The 24,738-nt window shown below is 49.8% G+C and overlaps 1 protein-coding gene across 1 annotated transcript in view; it reads right to left on the bottom strand.

Annotated features, from left to right (window-relative positions):
- LOC139266994 (pecanex-like protein 2) overlaps positions 1–18,987 on the bottom strand; it is a 140,799-nt gene extending 121,812 nt beyond the window's left edge. Inside the window, exons 1-3 of the mRNA XM_070884627.1 lie at positions 18,981–18,987; positions 18,691–18,832; positions 16,483–16,660 (exon numbers count right to left, since the gene is read on the bottom strand). Coding sequence (XP_070740728.1) covers positions 16,483–16,660; positions 18,691–18,832; positions 18,981–18,987 — 327 coding nt within the window. The remainder of the gene's footprint in view (positions 1–16,482; positions 16,661–18,690; positions 18,833–18,980) is intronic.
- Between the last annotated feature and the right edge of the window lie 5,751 nt (positions 18,988–24,738).

Consider the following 24,738-nt stretch of genomic DNA (forward strand, 5'->3'; position numbering starts at 1 on the left):
TCCTTTGCATCCTCTCTAGTGCAATCATGTCCTTCCTATAATACGGCGACCAGAACTGCACGCAATACTCCAGCTGTGGCCTAACCAAAGTATTATACAATTTAAGCATAACCTCCCTGCTCTTATATTCTATGCCTCGGTCAATAAAGGCAAGCATTCCGTATGCCTTTTTAAGCACCTTATCCACCTGGCCTGCTACTTTCAGGGATCTGTGGACAAGCACTCCAAGGTCCCTTTGTTCATCTACACTATTAAGTGGCCCACCGCTTAATGTGTATACCCTTTCCTTATTAGCCCTCCCAAAGTGCATCACTTCAAACTTCTCTGAATTAAATTCCATTTGCCACTGCTCTGCCCACCTGACCAGTAGATTGATATCCTCCTGCAGCCCATGACTTTCCTCTTCATTATCAACCACACAGTCAATTTTAGGCCCCAAGTTTCCACGTGATTTGCTCCTGATTTTTTGGAGCAACTGGTGTAGAATGGAGTATCTTAGAAATCGGAATTCTCGTCATTTAGTTTGCTCCAGTTCTAGTCAGTGGTGGAGGGTGGAGGGATGGGGGGTGGGGGGAGGGAAGGAGATGAGGGTGGGGGGGGAGGGAAGGAGATGGGGGTGGGGGGGGAGGGAAGGAGATGGGGGTGGGGGGAGGAGGGAAGGAGATGGGGGTGGGGGGGGAGGGAAGGAGATATGGGGGGGGAATGAGATGGGGGGGGGTGAATGAGATGGCGGGGGGGAAAGGAGAAGGGGGTGGGAGGCTGAATGGGCCGGGCCCGAGACTTCGGGCAGGGCCCGTCCCCAGCACCAGATTTACAGGTAGGTGGCGTTGGGTTCGGTCGGGGGGGTGGTGGGAGGGAGGTCGGTTCGGTTCAGGTCGGGGGGAGGGCGGGAGAGGGAGGTAAGGTCGGGGAGAGGGAGATCAGGTCGGATCCAGTCCAGGGGTGGGGGCGGGGGAGGGGGGGGGGGGGGGGGGAGTTGGGCGGGTCCAGTCCGGGGGGGTGGGGGGAGCGGGAGTCGGGTCGGGTCCAGTCCGGGGGAGGGCGGCGGGAGCGGGAGTCGGGTTGGGTCTGGGGGGGGGGGGGCGGGCGCGGGAGTCGGTTTGGGTCCGGGGGGGGGAAAGAGAGCGGGAGTCGGGTCGGGTCCAGTGGGGGGGGGGGGGGGTGGCGGCGGGAGCGGGAGTCGGGTCGGGTCCGGTCCGGGGGGGGTCGGGTGCAGTCGCGGGGGGGGGGGGGAGCGGGAGTGGGAGTCGGGTCGGGTCCGGAGGCGGGGGGGAGGAAGTGGGAGTCAGGTCGGTGTCGGGTCCGGGCCGGAGGCGGGAAGCGGGGGTCGAGTCGGGTCGGGAACAGACGTTGGCCGTGGGAGGAGCCTTATTCACGCAGCCCCAGTGAGGCCATTTGGCCAGGGCAAGGGGCTGCGTGCTTCGGGTGCTCCCACACAGTTTTGGGCGCCTGGAGTTACTGCACTTGCATGCCCACTGTAGCGCGCATGTGCAGAGGTCCCGGCACTGTTTTCAGCATAGGGACCTGGCTCCGCCCCCTACAGCTCCTGCTGCGCTGCGCCGAGGGCCAGAGGACCTGCAGGGAGGTGGAGAATACGGAGGGTTTTTTTAGGCGCACATTGTGGTGCGAAAAACAGGCGTCCAGGTCGGGACTGCGCCGTTCTAGGTGCGGCTCGAAACTTGGTCATTTAGTGTCATCTGCAAACTTCTTACTTTTTATCATGATGGATGACTGTGTCCAAACATTCCCTGTACACAGGAACAGGAGGAGGCCATTCAGCCCCTTGAGCCTGTTACACAGGAACAGGAGGAGGCCATTCAGCCCATCGTGCCCGTGCTGGCTCTGTGAGAGCAGTTGTGATTAGTCCCACATCCCCGCTTTGTGTCCGTAATCCTGTCAGTTCCTCATCCTCAAGCAGCTGTCCCACTCCCTTTAAAGTTATTGATGGAGTCAGCTCCCACCAACATTTCAGGCCGAGCGTTCCAGATCCCGATAACTCTGAGTGAAAAGTCATTGAGGGAAGGGGTGGGTGGGACTGGTTTGCCGCACGCACCTTCCGCTGTCTGTGCTTGATTTCGGCATGCTCTCGGCGATGAGACTCGAGGTGCTCAGCACCCTCCTGGATGCACTTCCTCCACTTAGGGCAGTCTTTGGCCAGGGACTCCCAGGTGTCAGTGGGGCTGTTGCACTTTATCAGGGAGGCTTTGAGGGTGTCCTTGAAACGTTTCCTCTACCCACCTGCGGCTCGCTTGCTGTGTAGGAGTTCCGAGTAGAGCGCTTGCTTTGGGAGTCTTGTATCTGGCATGCGGACAATGTGGCCCGCCCAACAGAGCTGGTCGAGTGTGGTCAGTGCTTCGATGCTGGGGACGTTGGCCTGATCGAGGACGCTAATGTTGGTGCGTCTGTCCTCCCAGGGGATTTGTAGGATCTTGCGGAGACATCGTTGATGGTATTTCTCCAGCGATTTGAGGTGTCTACTATATATGGTCCACGTCTCTGAACCATACAGGAGGGCGGGTATCACTACAGCCCTGTAGACCATAAGGTTGATGCCAGATTTGAGGGCCTGATCTTCGAACACTCTCTTCCTCAGGCGACCGAAAGCTGCACTGGTGCACTGGAGGCAGTGTTGGACCTCGTCATCGATGTCTGCCCTTGCTGAAAATAGGCTTCCGAGGTATGGAAAGTGGTCCATGTTGTCCATCGCCGCACCTTGGATCTTGATGACCGGGGAGCAGTGCTGTGTGGTGGGGACAGGTTGGTGGAGGACCTTTGTCTTACAGATTGTTTAGTGTAAGGCCCATGCTTTTGTGCGCCTCGGTGAAGATGTTGACAATGGCTTGGAGTTCAGCCTCAATGTGCGTAGACGCAAGCGTCGTCCGCGTATTGTAGTTAGACGACAGAGGATGGGACGGTCTTGGATCTAGCCTGGAGGCGGCGAAGGTTGAACAGGTTGCCACTGGTTCTGTAGTTTAGTTGCACTCCAGCAGGGAGCTTGTTGAGCGTGAGGTGGAGCATTGCAGCGAGGAAGATCGAGAAGAGGGTTGGCGCGATGACGCAGCCCTGCTTGACCCCGGTCCAGACATGGATTGGGTCTGTGGTGGATCTATTGGTCAGGATCACGGCCTGCATGTCATCGTGGAGCAGGCGGAGGATGGTGACAAACTTTTGGGGGCAGCCGAAGCTGAGGAGTACGCTCCATAGTCCCTCATGGTTAATAATGTCAAAGGCCTTTGTGAGGTCAAAGAAGGCCATGTACAAGGGTTGGTGCTGTTCCCTGCATTTCTCTTGCAGTTGTCGCACTGTGAAGATCATGTCCGTTGTACCCCGTAGCGGATGGAATCCGCACTGTGTCTCCGGGAGGAGCTCCTCAGCCACAGGGAGCAGACAGTTGAGGAGGATTCTAGCGATGACTTTCCGAGTGGCAGACAAGAGAGAGATTCTTCTGTAGTTGTCGCAGTCGGACTTGTCCCTTTTTTGGAGATGGTCACGATTACGGCATCTCCGAGATCACCCGGCATGCTCTCCTCCTTCCAGATGCGAGAAATTAGTTCATGCATTCGAACTAATAGTGCCTCTCCGCCATACTTTAGTGCCTCAGCGGGGATTCCATTCGTTCCCGATGCCTTGTTGTTTTTGAGCGTGATCATCATCATGATCATAGACAGTCCCAAGGAATTGAGGAAGACTTGCTTCCACTCCTGAAGTGAGTTCTTTGGTGGCTGTACAGTCCAATATGAGAGTCACAGTCCCTGTCACAGGTGGGACAGACAGTCGTTGAGGAAAGGGTGGGTGGGACTGGTTTGCCGCACGCTCTTTCCGCTGCCTGTGCTTGATTTCTGCATGCTCTCGACGAAGAGACTCGAGGTGCTCAGCGCCCTCCCGGATGCTCTTCCTCCACTTAGGGCGGACTGGTCTTTGGCCAGGGACTCCAGGTGTCAGTGGGGATGTTGCACTTTATCAGGGAGGCTTTGAGGGTGTCCTTGTAACGTGTCTTCTGCTCACCTTTGACTCGTTTGCCATGAAGGAGTTCTAAGTAGAGCGCTTGCTTTGGGAATCTCGTGTCGGGCATGCGGACAATGTGACCTGCCCAGCGTGAGGTGGGATAGTGAAAGTGGATTAAATAAAGGGAACAAATGATCCCTCTTACTTGCTCTTGTCTCGTTCAGTCTGTTCCCGGGCAAAAGACAGGGTTCACCAGTTGTGCGTCACCTCAATTTGTTTCACTCTGCATTAGTGGGGAAGTTCTCCACTGTTCATTAGCGAGTGGTGAAATCTGCTCCACGCAGCGAGTGAGCGCCCCCTGCTGGGTAACTGAGGAACACAAGCACAGGAATCAGTGTGTGGAAACGTGGGCTGTAGACACTCCCTACCCTCCTGCCTGAGTCTTACAGCCCAGCTGGGTGGGGCTGAGGGGCCACTCTGGCAGGGGTGACTGGAGCCCCTGGATTGGAACTAACGGTAGGCTCCCCCACCAGTCTGCGACTCACCTCACCCCTACATTCTGCTCTCTTGGATCCAGCCCGCACAGGCTTGGCACCCAAGGCAAAAAAGATTAGAAACCCTACTACGTGCAGCATTGGTCAAACTCTGTTAACAACAACAACTTGCATTTATATAGCGCCTTTAACGTTTGAAACGTCCCAAGGCGCTTCACAGGAGTGTTATGAGTTTAAAAAAATTTGACACTGAGCTGCATAAGTAGAAATTAGTGAGCAAAAGCTTGATGAAAGAGGTAGGTTTTAAGGAGTGTCTTGAAGGAGGAAAGAGAGGTAGAGAGGCGGAGAGTTTTAAGGAGGGAGTTCCAGAGTTTGGGGACCAGGCAACAGAAGGCACGGCCACCAATTGTTGAGTGATTATAATCAGGGATGTTTAGGAGGGCAGAATTAGAGGAGAACATCAGAAATAGGGGCAGGAGTAGGCCATACGGCCCCTCGAGCCTGCTCCACCATTTAATATGATCATGGCTGATCTGATCATGGACTCAGCTCCACTTCCCCGCCCACTCTCCTTAAAGAAACTGTCTATCCTGGTCTTAAATTTATTCAATGTTCCGGCTTCCACAGCTCTCTGAGGCAGCGAATTCCACAGATTCACAACCATCTGAGAGAAGAAATTTCTCCTCATCTCAGTTTTAAATCAGCAGCTTCTTATACTAAGATTATGCCCCCTAGTTCTAATCTCCCCCATCAGTGGAAACATCTTCTCTGCATCCACCTTGTCAAGCCCCCTCATAATCTTATACATTTCGATAAGATCACCTCTCATTCTTCTGAATTCCAATGAGTAGAGGCCCAACCTACTCAACCTTTCCTCATAAGTCAACCTCCTCATCTCCGGAATCGACCTAGTGAACCTTCTCTGAACTGCCTTCAAAGCAAGTATATCCTTTCATAAATATGGAAACCAAAACTGTACACAGTATTCCAGGTGTGGCCGCACCAATACCCTGTATAACTGTAGCAAGACTTCCCTGCTTTTATACTCCATCCCCTTTGCAATATTGGCCTTCCTGATCACTTGCTCTACCTGCATACTAACCTTTTGTGTTTCATGCACAAGTACCCCCAGGTCCCACGGTGCTGCGGCACTTTTTCAATTTTTCTTCAGTTAAGTAATAACTGGCTTTTTGATTTTTTTTCTGCCAAAGTGCATGACCTCTCACTTTCCAACATTATACTCAATTTTTTGGCCACTCACTTAGCCTGTATATGTCCTTTTGCAGGTTCTTTGTGTCCTCCTCACACATTGCTTTTCTTCCCACCTTTGTATCGTCAGCAACTTGGCCACGTTACACTCGGTCCCTTCTTCCAAGTCATTAATACAGATTGTAAATAGTTGGGGTCCCAGCAATGATCCCTGCGGCACCCCACTCATTACTGATTGCCAACCCAAGAATGAACCATTTATCCCGACTCTCTGTTTTCTGTTGGTTAGCCAATCCTCTCTCCATGCTAATATATTACCCCCAACCCGTGAACTTTTATCTTATGCAGTAACCTTTTATGTGGCACCATTTCAAATGCCTTCTGGAAGTCCAAATACACCATATCCACTGGCTCCCCTTTATCCACCCTGTTCGTTACATCCTCAAAGATTCCAGCAAATTTGTCAAACATGACTTCCCCTTCATAAATCCATGCTGACTCTGCCTGACCAAATTTTGTTTTTCCAAATGTCCTGTTACTGCTTCTTTAATAATGGACTCCAACATTTTCCCAACCACAGATGTTAGGCTAACTGCTCTATAGTGTCCTGCTTTTTGTCTGCATCTTTTTTTTTTTTTAAATCGGGGTTTACATTTGCAGTTTTCCAATTTGCTGGGACTTCCCCAGAATCCGGGGAATTTTGGTAAATTACAACCAATGCATCCACTATCCCTGCCGCTACTTCTCTTAAGACCCTAGGATGCAAGCCATCAGGTCGAGGGGATTTATCTGCCTTTAGTCCCATTATCTTACTGAGTACCCCTCCTTAGTGATTGTGATTGTGTTAAGTTCCTTCCCCCCATAACCCCTTGACTATCCACTGTTGGGATATTGTTAGTGTCCTCTACTGTAAAGACTCATACAAAATATTTGTTCAGAGTTTCTGCCATCTCCATGTTCCCCATCACTAATTCCCCGGTCTCGTCCTCTAAGGGACAAACATTTACTTTAGCCATTCTTTTCCTTTTTATATACCTATAGAAACTCTTGCTATCTGTTTTTATATTTTGAGCTAGTTTACTTTCATAGTCTATCTTCCCTTCCTTAATCATTTTTTTGGTCATTCTTTGCTGGCTTTTAAAAGCTTCCCAATCTTCTGTCCTTCCACTAGTTTTGGCCACTTTGTATGCCCTTGTTTTTAAATTGGATACCATCTTTTATTTCTTTAGTTAGACACGGATAGCTATCTTTTCTTTTATACTCTTTTACACAGGAGCACAGACATCTCAGGAGATTACAGAGATAGGGAGGGGTGAGGCCATGGAGGATTTGAAAATAAGGATGAGAATTTTGAAATCGAGGCGTTGCATAACCGGGAACCAATGTAGGTCAGCGAGCACAGGGGTGATGGGTGAGCGGGACTTGGTGCGAGTTAGGACACAGGGCAGCTGAGTTTTGGATCACCTCTAGTTTACGTAGGGTAGAATGTGGGAGGCCAGCCAGGAGTGTGTTGGAATAGTCAAGTCTAGAGGTAACAAAGCCATGGATGAGGTATTCAGCAGCAGATGAGCCGAGGCAAGGGCGGAGACGGGCGATGTTACGGAGGTGGAAATAGGCGGTCTCAGTTATGTTCCAAACACTAAAGATTTATTTCAACCCAAACAATGGGTGTTAAAAACACTTACATTATCCATTATATGATCGAAAGGTCATTTCAGGTCAGATATGACACTAAGGTTGCGAACAGTGTGGTTCAGCCTCAGACAGAAGTTGGGGAGAGGAATGGAGTCAGTGGCTCGGGAATGGAGTTTGTGGTGGGGACCGAAAACAATGGCTTCGGTCTTCCCAATATTCAATTGGAGAAAATTTCTGCTCATCCAGGACTGGATGTTAGACAAGCAGTCTGACAATCACTGTAGAGGGGTCGAGAGAAGTGGTAGTGAGGTAGAGCTGGGTGTCATCAGCGTACATGTGGAAACTGACGCTGTGTTAAAAAATTTGCATTTATATAGCGCCTTTCACAACCTCAGGACGTCCCAAAGCGCTTAACAGCCAATGAAGTACTTTTGAAGTGTAGTCACGGTGTAAAGTAGGAAATGCAGCAGTCAAATTATGCACAGCAAGCTCCCACAAACAGCAATAAGATAATGACCAGATTATCTGTTTTTGAGGTATAAATATTGGCCTCAGGACACCGGGGAGAAATCCCCTGCTCTTCTTCGATAAAGTGTCATGGGATCTTTTTCGAGCACCTGAGTCGGCAGACAGTTTTATCGTCTCTTCCAAAAGATGGTGCATCCGACGGTGCAGAACTCCCTCAGTCCTGCACTGGAGTATCAGTCTGGACTGAGGCTTGAACCCACAAATCTCTGACTAACAGGCGAGAGCACGACTGGCTGAGCCACAGCTGACCGAACAATTATATACCGTAGTGTACCAGCTACTGAGTGCACGCTGAGTGAAGAGGTTACCTCAAGATGGGCCTTGTGGATTTCTGCAGGACCTCAGGAAAATGTCTGTGCCTTGAGACTACAGGCACAGTATTGGAGGCCTTTCAATAAAATACTGCATTAACTGGAGCTAAACACGAGGCCATGATCTTATTGAATGGTGGCGCAGGCTCAAAAGGCCGAATGGCCTACTCCTGAACCTATTTTCTATGTTTCTATTTTTTCAATGGAAAAATCATCATAGGCAGTCCCTCGAAATTGAGGAAGACTTGCTTCCACTCTAAAAGTGAGTTCTCAGAATTACAGTCTCTGTCACAGGTGGGACAGACAGTGGTTGAGGGAAAGGATGGGTGGGGAGTCTGGTTTGCCGCACGCTCCTTCCGCTGCCTGCGCTTGATTTCTGCATGCTCTCGGCGACGAGACTTGGTGCTCAGCGCCCTCCCGGATGCACTTCCTCCACTTAGGGTAGTCTTTGGTCAAGGACTCCCAGGTGTCGGTGGGGATGATGCATTTTATCAAGGAGGCTTTGAGGGTGTCCTTGTAATGTTTCCTCTGCCCACCTGGGACTTGTTTGCCGTGTAGGAGTTCTGAGTAGAGCGCTTGCTTTGGGAGTCTTGTATCGGGCATGTGGACAATGTGGCCCGCCCAACGGAGCTGGTCGAGTGTGGTCAACGCTTCGATGCTGGGGATGTTGGCCTGATCGAGAACACCGACGTTGGTGCATCTGTCCTCCCAGGGGATTTTCAGGATCTTGCGGCGACATCGCTGGAAAAATGCGTAGATTTTAAACCTCTTGAAAGCTATTTATGCTGCCTGTGTGTGCTTAACTATTTGCAGACCGATGGCTGTTAATTGGCACAATAGCTGCTGAACATTACCTGAATCTGAAAGCTTCAGTTTGATACCTAATTGCGGAAGATTTGTAAATACTTTTCACACCCAACAAACTTGTCCTACTAAAATGGAGCTATTGAAAATCTCGCTTATTGAGGAGCAGCGATGAATGGGGCTCAGTAATCACCATGGGTCTTTGTATATGTGCACTGTACAAGGTGTGAATACATCATGAATGAACAAACTACAATTCAATGCAGTCAAAAAAACAATTAGGAAGGCAGAGAGGAACTACGAAATTAAATGATCAAGGGATATAAAACAAAATAGTAAAATATTTTACAGGCACATCAATAAAAAAAAGGAAGGCTGGGATGGGAATAGGACCATTAAGGGATGGACAAGATAATGGCACAGGTAATGATAGAGAGATGGCAGAAATATTAAATCATTACTTTGCTTCAGTATTTACCAGGGAGATAGAACAGGTGGACATGGCATTGGATGATGAGATAACTGCATTTAAAATAAAACGAGGAGATATATTAAATAAACTAATCCAACTCAAAGAGGATAAAACCCCTGGTCCCGGATGGATTGCATCCACGCATTTTAAAAGAATCTAGGGAAGAGATAGCAGAGGCATTACTACACATATTTAATCATTAGTTAGAAAAAGGTGTAGTACCAGAGGACTGGCAGATAGCTAACATAATACCTATATTTAAGAAGGGAGATAGAACATGTCCAGGGAACTATAGACCAGCAGCTTAACAATCGGTGGTCGGAAAAATAATGGAATCCCTATTAAAGGAGAAAATAGAAGATCTAGAAACCAAAAATATAATAAAATAGTCAGCATGGATTTCAAAAGGGAAAGTCTTGCTTGACCAACCTCATTGAATGTTTCGAAGAGGTAACAGAGAGAGTAGACAAGGGTAATGTAGTAGATGTAATTTATCTAGATTTTCAAAAGGCCTTCAATAAGGTACCCCATAATAAACTAATGAATAAGGTCAGAGAATGCAGAGTCAGGGGACAAGTAGCAGAATGGATAGCTGGCTGGCTTCAAGACAGAAAGCAGAGAGTTGGGGTAAAGGGTAGCTATTCACAGTGGCAGAAAGTGGGTAACATAGAAATATAGAAAATAGGTGCAGGAGTAGGCCATTTGGCCTTTCGAGCCTGCACCACCATTCAATAAGATCATGGCTGATCATTCACCTCAGTACCCCGTTCCTACTTTCTCTCCATACCCCTTGATCCCTATAGCTGTAAGGGCCATATCTAATTCCCTCTTGAATATATCTAACGAACTGGCATCAACAACTCTCTGCAGTAGAGAATTCCACAGGTTAACAACTCTCTGAGTGAAGAAGTTTCTCCTCATCTCGGTTCTAAATGGCTTACCCCTTATCCTTAGACTGTGACCCCTGGTTCTGGACTTCCCCAATACTGGGAACATTCTTCCTGCATCTAACCTGTCCAGTCCCATCAGAATTTTATATGTTTCTATGAGATCCCCTCTCATTCTTCTAAACTCCAGTGAATACAGGCCCAGTCGATCCAATCTCTCCTCATATGTCAGTCCTACCATCCCGGGAATCAGTCTGGTGAACCTTCGCTGCACTCCCTCAATAGCAAGAACGTCCTTCCTCAGATTAGGAGACCAAAATTGAACACAATATTCCAGGTGAGGCATCACCAAGGCCCTGTACAACTGCAGTAAGACCTCCCCTAGCTATGAAGGCCAACATGCAATTTGCCTTCTTCACCGCCTGCTGTACCTGCATGACAACTTTCAATGACTGATGTACCATGACATCCAGGTCTCGTTGCACCTCTCCTTTTCCTAATCTGCCGCCATTCAGATAATATTCTGCCTTCATGTTTTTGCCACCAAAGTGGATAACCTCACATTTATCCACATTATCCTGCATCTGCCATGCATTTGCCCACTCACCTAACCTGTCCAAGTCACCCTGCAGCCTCTTAGTATCCTCCTCACAGCTCACACTGCCACCCAGCTTAGTGTCATCTGCAAACTTGGAGATATTACACTCAATATAATGGTGTTCCACAAGGATCATTGTTGGGACCACTGCTGTTCACAATTTATATTAATGATTTAGACTTTGGAATCAAAAATACAACTTCTAAATTTGTGGATGACACCAAATTGTGGGGGGATAGTCAATACTGAGGAAGACTGCAACAAATTACAGGAAGACATTAATAAACTTGCAGAATGGGCATATAATTGGCTAATAAGAAGGCATATGGAATGCTTGCCTTTATTAGCCGAGACATAGAATACAAGAGCTGGGGGGGACGGGGGGGGGGGACGGGGAGGTTATGCTTGAACTGTATAAAGCACTGGTTAGGCCACAGCTGGAGTACTGCATGCAGGTCTGGTCACCGCATTACAGGAAGGACGTGATTGCATTGGAGAGGGTACAGAGGAGATTTACGAGTATGTTGCTGGGAGTAGAGAATCTTAACTACGAGAAAAGATTGGATAGGCTGGGTTTGTTTCCTTGGAACAGAGGAGGCTGAGGGGAGACCTCATTGATGTGTATAAAATTATGAGGGGCTTAAATATAGTAGCTAGATAGGACCTATTTTCCTCAGCAGAGGGGTCAACAACCAGGGAGCTTAGATTTAAAGTAAGTGGTAGAAGGTTGTGAGGGGATTTGAGGGGAAATTTCTTCACCCAGAGGGTAGTGGGGGTCTGGAACTCGCTGCCTAAAAGGATGGTAGAGGCAGAAACCCTCACCACATTTAAAAAGTACTTGGATATGCACCTGAAGTGCCGTAACCTGCAGGGCTATGGACCGAGAGTTGGAAAGTGGGATTAGGCTGGATAGCTCTTTGTTGGCCGGTGCGGACACTATGGGCCGAAAAGGCCTCCTTCAGTGATGTAACTTTCTATGAAATGAAGTTCAACACAGATAAGTGTGAGGAATTAGATTTTGGTAGGAAGAGTAAGGAGGTCACTTATTACTTGGAGGGGTAGAGGAACAAAGGGATTTGGGAGTACAAATACACAAATCACTCAAAGTAGTGACACAGGTTAGCAAGGCTGTAAAAAAAAAGCAAAGCAAGCACTAGGGTTTATTTCTAGAGAATTCTACAGAATTGAAAAGTAGGGAAGTTATGCTAAACCTGTATCGAAACTTGGTTAGACCACACTTAGAGCACTGTGTGCAGTTCTGGTCACCATATTATAAAAAGGATATAGAGGCAGTGGACAGGGTGAAGAGAAGATTTACAAAGATGATACCAGAAATGAGAGGGTATACCTATCAGGAAAGGAAGAACAGGCTTGGGTCTCTTTTCTCTTGAAAAAAGAGAAGGCTGAGGGGTGACCTAATCGAGGTCTTTAAAATTATGAAAGGTTTTGATAGTCGATACAGAGAGAATGTTTTCACTTGTGGGGAAGAGCATAACTAGAGGCCATCAATATAAGATAGTCACCAAGAAATCCAATGGGGAATTCAGAAAAAACTTCTTTACCCAGAGAGTGGTGAGAATGTGGAACTCGCTGCCACAGGGAGTGGTTGAAGCGAATAGTATCGATGCATTTAAAGGGGAGATTGGCCAAGCATAGGAGGGAAAAGGGAATAGAGGGTTACGCTGATAGATTTAGATGGGGAAAGATGGGAGGAGGCTTGAGTGGAGCAAAAACGCTGGCATGGACTGGTTGGGCCGAATGGCCTGTTTCTGTGCTGTATATCCAGTGTAATCCTGTGTAAATACAATGCAATTAAAAGATTGCTGTCAACTGCAAACCTTTGACTCCAGAACAATTAATATCAGCACAGTTAACAGTCAAAATTGGTCTATTTACCAACCTCTACCTCATATAAAATAAACCCTCATATCCCACACTGAGTTTTCACCCTCATATCCCACACTGAGTTTTCACCCTCATATCCCAAAGGGACTATTCACCCTCATATCCCACACTGAGTATTCACCCTCATATCCCAAAGAGACTATTCACCCTCATATCCCACACTGAGTTTTCACCCTCATATCCCACACTGAGTTTTCACCCTCATATCCCACACTGAGTTTTCACCCTCATATCATAAGAACATAAGAAATAGGAGCAGGAGTAGACCATAAGGCCATTCGAGCCTGCTCAGCCATTTAATACGATCATGGCTGATCTGATCATGGACTCAGGTCCACTTCCCTGCCCGCTCCCCAGAACCCTTTATCCCCTTATCATTTAAAAAACTGTCTATTTCTGTCTTAAATTTATTTAATGTCCCAGCTTCCACAGCTCTCTGAGGCAGCGAATTATCCCACTGGGACAATTCACCATATCCCACACTGAGTACTCACCCTCATATCCCACACTGAGTATTCATCCTCATATCCCACACTGAGTATTCACCCTCATATCCCACACTGAGTATTCACCCTCATATCCCACACTGAGTATTCACCCTCATATCCCACACTGAGTATTCACCCTCATATCCCACACTGAGTATTCACCCTCATATCCCACACTGAGTATTCACCCTCATATCCCACACTGAGTATTCATCCTCATATCCCACACTGAGTATTCACCCTCATATCCCACACTGAGTACTCACCCTCATATCCCACAGGGACTATTTACCCTCATATCCCACACTGAGTATTCACCCTCATATCCCACAGGGACTAGTCACCCTCATATCCCACAGGGACTAGTCACCCTCATATCCCACAGGGACTAGTCACCCTCATATCCCACACTGAGTATTCATCCTCATATCCCACACTGAGTATTCACCCTCATATCCCACAGGGACTATTCACACTCATATCCCACACTGAGTATTCACCCTCATATCCCACACTGAGTATTCACCCTCATATCCCACACTGACTATTCACCCTCATATCCCACACTGACTGACTATTCACCCTCATATCCCACACTGACTATTCACCCTCATATCCCACACTGACTATTCACCCTCATATCCCACACTGACTATTCACCCTCATATCCCACACTGCGTACTCACTATACCCCACAAGGACTATTCATAGAAACATAGAAAATAGGTGCAGGAGTAGGTCATTCGGCCCTTCGAGCCTGCACCACCATTCAATATGATCATGGCTGATCATGCAACTTCAGTACCCCACTCCTGCCTTATCTCCATACCCCCTGATCCCTTTAGACGCAAGGGTCACATCTAACTCTCTTTTGAATATATCCAACGAACTGGACTCAACAACTTTCTGTGGTAGAGAATTCCATCGGTTCACAATTCTCGAGGTGAAAAAGTTTCTCCTCATCTCGGTCCTATATAGAAACATAGAAACATAGAAAATAGGTGCAGGAGTAGGCCATTCGGCCCTTCGAGCCTGCACCGCCTTTCAATAAGATCATGGCTGATCATTCCTTCAGTACCCCTTTCCTGCTTTCTCTCCATACTCTTGATCCACTTAACCGTAAGGGCCATATTTAACTCCCTCTTGAATATATGGCTTACCCCTTATCCTTAAACTGTGACCCCTGGTTCTGGACTTCCCCAACATCAGGAGCGTTCTTCCTGCATTTAACCTGTCCAATCCTGTCACAATTTTACATGCTTCTATGAGATCCCCTCTCATTCTTCTAAATTCCAGTGAATATAAGCCTAGTCGATCCAGTCTTTCTTCATATGTCATTCCTGCCATGCTAGGAATCAGTCTGGTGAACCTTCGCTGCACTCTCTCAATAGCAAGAATGTCCTTCCTCAGATTAGGAGATCAAAACTGTACACAATACTCCAGGTGTGGTCTCACCAAGGCTCTGTGCAACTGCAGCAAGATTTCCCTGCTCCTATACTCAAATCCTCTCGCTATGAAGGCCAAAAGCCATTTGCTTTCTTAACTGTCTGCTGTACCTGCATGCCTACTTTCAATGACTGATGCACCTCACCTTTTACTAATGTCACCATTCAGATAATATTCTGCCTTCCTGTTTTTGCCACCAAAGTGAATAACCTCACATTTATCCACATTATACTGCGTCTTCCATGCATTTGCCCACTCACCTAACCTGTTCAAGTCACCTTGCAGCCTCTTAGCATCCTCCTCACAGCTCACACTGCCATCCAGCTTAGTGTCATCTGCAAACTTGGAGATATTACACTCAATTCCTTCATCTAAATCATTAATATATATTGTAAATAGCTGGGGTCCCAGCACTGAACCTTGTGGTACTCCACCAGTCACTGCCTGCCATTCTGAAACGGACCCATTTATTCCTACTCTTTGTTTCCTGTCTGCCAACCAGTTTTCTATCCACGCCAATACATTACCCCCAATCCTATGTGCCTTAATTTTGCACACCAATCTCTTGTGTGGGACCTTGTCAAAAGCCTTTTGAAAGTCCAAATACACCACATACACTGGTTCTCCCTTATTCACTCCACTAATTACATCCTCAAAAAATTCTAGAATATTTGTCAAGCATGATTTCATAAATCCATGCTGACTTGGACCGATCCTGTCACTGCTTTTCAATGCGCTGCTATTACATCTTTATTAATTGATTCCAACAGTTTCCCCACCACCGATGTCAGGCTAACCGGTCTATAATTCCCCGTTTTCTCTCTCCCTCCTTTTTAAAAAAAAATGGGGTTACATTAGCTACCCTCCAGTCAATAGGAACTGATCCAGAGTCCATGGATGTTGGAAAATGATCACCAATGCATCTACTATTTCTACGGCCACTTCCTTAAGTACTCTGGGATACAGACTATCAGGCCCTGGGGATTTATCGGCCTTCAATCCCATCAATTTCCCTAACAATTTCCTGACAAATAAGGAATTCCCTCAGTTCCTTCAGTTCCTCCTTTTCGCTAGACCCTCGGTCCCCAAGTATTTTCAGGAGGTTATTTGTGTCTTCCTTAGTGAAGACAGAACCAAGGTATTTGTTCAATTGGTCTACCATTTCCTTGTTCCCGATTATGAATTCACCTGATTCTGACTGTAGGGGACCCACATTTGCCTTGACTAATCTTTTTCTCTTCACATATCTATAGAAGCTTTTGCAGTCAGTTTTTATGTTCCCTGCAAGCTTACTCTCATACTCGATTTTCCCCCTCCTAATTAAACCCATAGTCCTCCTCTGCTGAATTCTAAATTTCTCCCAGTCCTCAGGTTTGCTGCTTTTTCTGGCCAATTTATATGCCTCCTCCTTGGATTTAACACTATCCCTAATTTCCCTTGTAAGCCACGGTTGAGCCACTTTTCCCATTTTATTTTTACGCCAGACAGGGATGTACAATTGTTGTAGTTCATCAATGTGACCTTTAAATGTCTGCCATTGCCTATCTAGTCAACTCTAAGTATCATTCGCCAGTCTATCCTAGCCAATTCATGTCTCATACCGTCGAAGTTTCCTTTCTTTAAGTTCAGGACCCTAGTCTCTCCATGCCTGCCGCACGGACTATTCACCATCATATCCCACAGTGACTGTTTCCAATATACTCCACCAATATGTGTGTGCATGCTATCCACAGCAGCACAGTGTTTCTGAGACCACTTGCCTTACTGAATACAATTGACATGAAGAAGAAATCCAGCAAAAAGGTCTCAGAGATGCTGCTGTAGTCAAACTGGAAGAAGAGGACTGTGAAACTCAAAGTGACGTATTGGTAGTTCAGGTTACAGAAGGAGGAGCGGAGCAGCTTCATACTTGCCACGGTCATCATCAAAACATCACAGCTGCAACACAAAGTACAACAGTAAATGCAGATGATGCTGGTCGTTCTCCCGTGGGCTGCAGTCTACAGGTGAGGTGGGCTTAACTGGCAGGAGATAACTGGTTCAGTCATTCAGTTGCTACTTTAAAGTTGTATAGTTCATCCTTATATTTCCATTCTAAATTCCTATATTTGCATTTGTAATGGAAATTGCCTAAGTAAACGTGTCACATTGTGATAACAGCCTTTTGCCAGTGTTGGTGCTCCAGCACACACCTCTGCTGCAAATAAGGAGGTGAACTGTAGTGTGATAAGTTTATACAGCCAATTAACATTAGAAATACAGACACAGTATGGAAAAAGTTAAAAGGAGTCTCATGCGGATGTAGCATTTATAATATATAAAGAAAAACTTGCATTTATATAGCACCTTCCACAACCAGTGGACATCTCAAAGCACTTTACAGCCAAGACATACTTTTGGAGTGTAGTCACTGTTGTAATGTGGGAAACATGGCAGCCAACTTGCGCACAGCAAGCTCCCACAAACAGCAATGTGATCATGACCAGATAATGTTTTTTTGTTATGTTGCTTGAGGGATAAATATTGGCACAAGACACCAGGGAGAACTCCCCTGCTCTTCTTCAAAGTGCCACAGGATCTTTTATATCCACCTGAGAAGGCAGATGGGACCTCGGTTTAATGTCTCATCCAAAATACGGAAACTCCGACAGTGCAGCACTCCACTGGAGAATCGGCCTAGATTTTTGTTTCCAAATCCCTGGAGTGGGACTTGAACCTACAATCTTCTGACTCAGAAGCGAGTGTGCTACCCACTGAGCCATAGCTGACACTATATATAGAACTTAGACGGGGAGCTCACCATCTGGGTACTTAGAGACACAACCCCCAACCCTCTGCCATAGCATATTGACACTGTAGTGCACCTTTACACAGAAATGACAAGACGGAAAGCAGCCAATCGGTCCAACCAGTCCATGTTGGTTTTTATCCTCAACACGAGCAGTATTCTAATTCCATGTCCCCACTCTGTTGCCATGTCCCTTCATCCCCATTTCCTTCAACCACCTATGTAGTATATTTGCGTCATGGGTTCTTTGCTTAAGAATTCATAGCTACACATTGGCTGTAAGAAGTAGCTGGTTTATTAGCGAAGGTTTAACAATGAAACTGAACATGACCAGTTCATCCATCAGGCCCACCTCATCATGGGAAGCCTGAGCTCAATTAACTGGGGTTTGTTGGCATCTTGTGAACATCACATGATTAGCTAAGCCACTCACAGTGCAACACCACCACAACTATTTTAAGTTGAAACAATAGTCAAGTGCCCCCCTAGGAGCACTAAAACCGACACATTAAACAAATTAAACATTGGCCATTAAACATAACAAATTAAACTTTGGTTGCCAGGGGTGATGATGCACTCCAGTCCCTCCGGTGCCCAACTCTCGTGGAAGGCCGCGAGCGTACCGGTGGACACCGCGTGCTCCATCTCCAGGGACACCCTGGCTCGACAACAACTCCACAAACCTGAAAGCATGCTCACAGGTACATACATTACAACCTATCTAACCTATTCTTGAATTGTCTCTGCTTCAATCACTAACTCACACATTCCACAGCCAACGTTCCCTTTGAGCCTGCAGCTCCCACGCAGGCAGCTCAGCGGCTTTTAAGTCGGACAAACCATGCGTGCGCATATTGTGAATGGGCCGTGTGACAACTTAAAGGGGCCGCACACCCAAACAAAAATGAACGGGAACATCGCTGACAACTCTCGGTGTAAAACGCTGTCCCCCGCTCTCCTGCTACTTTCCGAGAGAGCAGTGGACCATTGTCGGTCTGTCCAGCCACACTGCACCAACAAAGAATTGGATAAATAATTCAAAATGGTTCATCAGAAATCCTTGTTGAAATTGATTAACCTTCACCATCAACAAAAACACAGTTGAAAACCGGTAAAGGCAGTCAATACATTTTCTAAAAATAAAAGTCACTGAGTGTTTTATAAATGTGCAGCCGCTTACTGTATGCCGAGCTTCTTGTGACGACTGAGAGAGAAAGCATCGTTGGTGAGTGCATTGAGCACCACAGCTGGGTAAATGACGTACTTCTCCAAACACAGCAGCCAAACATACAGACGCTCAAACCACATCAACTCGGCTGCATCTGAAACACAAAACAAAGAACATATAGAAAGGATAGAGGGAGCAGACACACTGTAGTTGGTCACGGACCGAAGGCAGGTGGCTCGAGTTAAGCTGCAGGTCACCTCTGATCGAATTGAATGGCGAAACAGGTTCGAGGGGCTAAATACCTCCCATACTGTTCCAATCATTTCTGCAATGGGCTCAGATGATGCCATAAATGGCAAAGAGCTCATGAAAACTGTTATCTGAAACCCGGGGCTGCGATTCCTTCCTTCGACGACACCAGGGTTTAAAACCAGCCGCGACAAAGGGTTCAAACCCAGCCCCGACATTTGTGTCCAAACCCAGCCTCGACACTAGGTTTCAAACCCAGCCTCGACACTAGGGTTCAAACCCAGCCCAGACACTGGGGTTCAAGTTCCAGCCTCGACATTAGGGTTAAAACCCAGCCTCGACACTCGGGTTCAAATCCAGCCCCGACACAAGGGTTCAAATCCAGCCCCGACACTAGGGTTCAAACCTCTCCCCGACACTAGGGTTCAAACCGAGCCCCGACACGAGAGTTCAAACCCAGCCCCGACACTAGGGTTCAAACCCAGCCTCAACACTGGGGTTCAAACTCAGCCCCGACACTAGGGTTCAAACTCGGCCCCGACACTAGGGTTCAAACTCAGCCCCGACACTGGGGTTCAAACCCAGCCCCGACACTGGGGTTCAAACCCAGCCCCGCCACTGGGGTTCAAACCCAGCCCCGACACTGGGGTTCAAACCCAGCCCCGACACTAGGGTTCAAACCCAGCCCCGACTCTAGGGTTCAAACCCAGCCCCGACACTAGGGTTCAAACCCAGCCCTGACACTAGGGTTCAAACACAGCCCCGACACTAGGGTTCAAACCCAGCCCCGACACTGGGGTTCAAACACAGCCCTGATACTAGTGTCCAAACCGAGCCCCGACACTGGGGTTCAAACCCAGCCTCGACACTAGGGTTCAAACCAAGCCTCGACACTTGGGTTCAAACGCAGCCCCGACACTAGGGTTCAAACCGAGCCCCGACACTGGGGTTCAAACTCAGCCCCGACACTTGGGTTCAAACCTGTCCCCGACACTAGGATTCAAACCCAGCCTCGACACTGGGGTTCAAACCGAGCCCCGACACTACGGTCAAGGCCCAGCCCCGACACAGGGATTCAAACCCCAGCCCCGACTCTGGGATTCAAACCCAGCCCCGATACTGGGGTTCAAACCCAGCCTCAACACTGGGGTTCAAACTCAGCCCCGACACTCCGGTTCAAACCCAGCCCCGACACCAGGGTTCAAACCCAGCCCCGAGACTTGGGTTCAAACCCAGCCCAGACACTAGTGTCCAAACCCAGCTCCGACACGAGGGTTCAAACCCAGCCCCGACACTAGTGTCCAAACCCAGCCTCGACACTAGGGTTCAAACGCAGCCCCGACTCGAGGGTTCAAACCGAGCCCCGACACTGGGGTTCAAACTCAGCCCCGACACTTGGGTTCAAACCTGTCCCCGACACTAGGATTCAAACCCAGCCTCGACACTGGGGTTCAAACCGAGCCCCGACACGAGGGTCAAGGCCCAGCCCCGACACAGGGATTCAAACCGAGCCCCGACTCTGGGATTCAAACCCAGCCCCGATACTGGGGTTCAAACCCAGCCCCGACACTGCGGTTGAAACCCAGCCCCGACACCAGGGTTCAAACCCAGCCCCGGCATTTGGGTTCAAACCTGTCCCCGACACGAGGGTTCAAACCTGTCCCTGACACGAGGGTTCAAACACAGCCCCGACACTAGGGTTCAAACCTAGCCCTGACACTAAGGTTCAAACCCAGCTCCGACACTAGGGTTCAAACCCAGCACCGAGACTAGAGTTCAAACCCCTCCCCGACACTAGGGTTCAAACCCAGCCCCGACACGTCGGTTCAAACCCAGCCCCGACACTAGGGTTCAAACCCAGCCCTGACACTGGGGTTCAAACCCAGCCCCGACACTAGGGTTCAAACCCAGCCTCGACACTAGGGTTCAAACCCAGCCCCGATACTGGGGTTCAAACCCAGCCCTGACACTAAGGTTCAAACCCAGCCCCGACACTCGGCTTCAAACCCAGCCCTGACACTAAGGTTCAAACCCAGCCCCGACACTAGGGTTCAAACCCAGACCTGAGACTGGGGTACAAACCCTGGCCGACACTAGGGTTCAAACCCAGCCACGACACTAGGGTCAAGGCCCAGCCCCGACACAGGGATTCAAACCCCAGCCCCGACTCTGGGATTCAAACCCAGCCCCGATACTGGGGTTCAAACCCAGCCCCGACACTTGGGTTCAAACCCAGCCCCGACGCTAGGGTTCAAACCCAGCCTCGACACTAGGGTTCAAACCCAGCCCCGACACTAGGGTTCAAACCCAGCCCCGACATTTGTGTCCAAACCCAGCTCCGACACGAGGGTTCAAACCCAGCCCCGACACTAGTGTCCAAACCCAGCCTCGACACTAGGGTTCAAACGCAGCCCCGACTCGAGGGTTCAAACCGAGCCCCGACACTGGGGTTCAAACTCAGCCCCGACACTTGGGTTCAAACCTGTCCCCGACACTAGGATTCAAACCCAGCCTCGACACTGGGGTTCAAACCGAGCCCCGACACGAGGGTCAAGGCCCAGCCCCGACACAGGGATTCAAACCGAGCCCCGACTCTGGGATTCAAACCCAGCCCCGATACTGGGGTTCAAACCCAGCCCCGACACTGCGGTTGAAACCCAGCCCCGACACCAGGGTTCAAACCCAGCCCCGGCATTTGGGTTCAAACGCTGCCCCGACACTCGGGTTCAAATCCAGCCCTGACACTAGGGTTCAAACCCAGCCCCGACACTAGTGTCCAAACCCAGCCCCGACACGAGGGTTCAAACCCAGCCCCGGCATTTGGGTTCAAACCTGTCCACGACACGAGGGTTCAAACCTGTCCCTGACACTAGGGTTCAAACCTAGCCCCGACACGTCGGTTCAAACCCAGCCCCGACACTAGGGTTCAAACCCAGCCCTGACACTGGGGTTCAAACCCAGCCCCGACACTAGGGTTCAAACCCAGCCTCGACACTAGGGTTCAAACCCAGCCCCGATACTGGGGTTCAAACCCAGCCCTGACACTAAGGTTCAAACCCAGCCCCGACACCAGGGTTCAAACCCAGCACCGAGACTAGAGTTCAAACCCCTCCCTGACACTAGGGTTCAAACCCAGCCCCGACACTAGGATTCAAACCCAGCCACGACACTAGGGTTCAAACCCAGCCCTGACACTGGGGTTCAAACCCAGCCCCGACACTAGGGTTCAAACCCAGCCTCGACACGAGGGTTCAAACCCAGCCCCGATACTGGGGTTCAAACCCAGCCCCGACATTAGGGTTCAAACCCAGCCTCGACACTAGGGTTCAAACCCAGCCTCAACACTGGGGTTCAAACTCAGCCCCGACACTAGGGTTCAAACTCGGCCCCGACACTAGGGTTCAAACTCAGCCCCGACACTGGGGTTCAAACCCAGCCCCGACACTGGGGTTCAAACCCAGCCCCGACACTGGGGTTCAAACCCAGCCCCGACACTAGGGTTCAAACCCAGCCCCGACTCTAGGGTTCAAACCCAGCCCCGACACTTGGGTTCAAACCCAGCCCCGACACTAGGGTTCAAACCCAGCCCTGACACTAGGGTTCAAACACAGCCCCGACACTAGGGTTCAAACCCAGCCCCGACACTGGGGTTCAAACACAGCCCCGACACTAGGGTTCAAACCCAGCCCTGACACTTATGTTCAAACCCAGCTCCGACACTAGGGTTCAAACCCAGCACCGAGACTAGAGTTCAAACCCCTCCCCGACACTAGGGTTCAAACCCAGCCCCGACACTAGGATTCAAACCCAGCCCCGACACTTGGGTTCAAACCCAGCCCCGACACTTCGGTTCAAACCCAACCCCGACACTAGGGTTCAAACCCAGCCCTGACACTGGGGTTCAAACCGAGCCCCGACACTAGGGTTCAAACCCAGCCCCGACACTAGGGTTCAAACCCAGCCCCGACAGTTGGGTTCAAACCCAGCCCCGACGCTAGGGTTCAATCCGAGCCACGACACTACGGTTGAAACCCAGCCCCGACACCAGGGTTCAAACACAGCCCCGAGACTTGGGTTCAAACCCAGCACCGACACTAGGGTTCAAACCCAGCCCCGACACTAGTATCCAAACCCAGCCCCGACACGAGGGTTCAAACCCAGCCCCGACACTAGGGTTCAAACCCAGCCCCGACACTAGGGTTCAAATCCAGCCCTGACACTAGGGTTCAAACCCAGCCCCGACACTAGGCTTCAAACCCAGCCCTGACACTCGGCTTCAAACCCAGCCCTGACACTAAGGTTCAAACCCAGCCCCGACACTAGGGTTCAAACCCAGACCTGAGACTGGGGTACAAACCCTGGCCGACACTAGGGTTCAAACCCAGCCACGACACTAGGGTTCATACCCAGCCCCGACACTAGGGTTCAAACCCAGCCCCGACACTTGGGTTCAAACCCAGCCCCGACGCTAGGGTTCAAACCGAGCCACGACACTGGGGTTCAAACCCAGCCTCGACACTAGGGTTCAAACCCAGCCCCGACACTAGGGTTCAAACCCAGCCCCGACATTTGTGTTCAAACCCAGCCTCGACACTAGGGTTCAAACCCAGCCCAGACACTGGGGTTCAAGTTCCAGCCTCGACATTAGGGTTAAAACCCAGCCTCGACACTCGGGTTCAAATCCAGCCCCGACACAAGGGTTCAAATCCAGCCCCGACACTAGGGTTCAAACCTCTCCCCGACACTAGGGTTCAAACCGAGCCCCGACACGAGAGTTCAAACCCAGCCCCGACACTAGGGTTCAAACCCAGCCTCAACACTGGGGTTCAAACTCAGCCCCGACACTAGGGTTCAAACTCGGCCCCGACACTAGGGTTCAAACTCAGCCCCGACACTGGGGTTCAAACCCAGCCCCGACACTGGGGTTCAAACCCAGCCCCGCCACTGGGGTTCAAACCCAGCACCGACACTGGGGTTCAAACCCAGCCCCGACACTAGGGTTCAAACCCAGCCCCGACTCTAGGGTTCAAACCCAGCCCCGACACTTGGGTTCAAACACAGCCCTGATACTAGTGTCCAAACCGAGCCCCGACACTTGGGTTCAAACGCAGCCCCGACACTAGGGTTCAAACCGAGCCCCGACACTGGGGTTCAAACTCAGCCCCGACACTTGGGTTCAAACCTGTCCCCGACACTAGGATTCAAACCCAGCCTCGACACTGGGGTTCAAACCGAGCCCCGACACTACGGTCAAGGCCCAGCCCCGACACAGGGATTCAAACCCCAGCCCCGACTCTGGGATTCAAACCCAGCCCCGATACTGGGGTTCAAAGCCAGCCCCGACACGAGAGTTCAAACCCAGCCCCGACACTAGGGTTCAAACCCAGCCTCAACACTGGGGTTCAAACTCAGCCCCGACACTCCGGTTCAAACCCAGCCCCGACACCAGGGTTCAAACCCAGCCCCGAGACTTGGGTTCAAACCCAGCCCCGACACTAGTGTCCAAACCCAGCCCCGACACGAGGGTTCAAACCCAGCCCCGACACTAGTGTCCAAACCCAGCCTCGACACTAGGGTTCAAACGCAGCCCCGACTCGAGGGTTCAAACCGAGCCCCGACACTGGGGTTCAAACTCAGCCCCGACACTTGGGTTCAAACCTGTCCCCGACACTAGGATTCAAACCCAGCCTCGACACTGGGGTTCAAACCGAGCCCCGACACGAGGGTCAAGGCCCAGCCCCGACACAGGGATTCAAACCGAGCCCCGACTCTGGGATTCAAACCCAGCCCCGATACTGGGGTTCAAACCCA

The sequence above is a fragment of the Pristiophorus japonicus genome, chromosome 7 (genome assembly GCF_044704955.1).
Source record: "Pristiophorus japonicus isolate sPriJap1 chromosome 7, sPriJap1.hap1, whole genome shotgun sequence".
Classification (NCBI taxonomy): Eukaryota; Metazoa; Chordata; class Chondrichthyes; family Pristiophoridae; genus Pristiophorus; species Pristiophorus japonicus.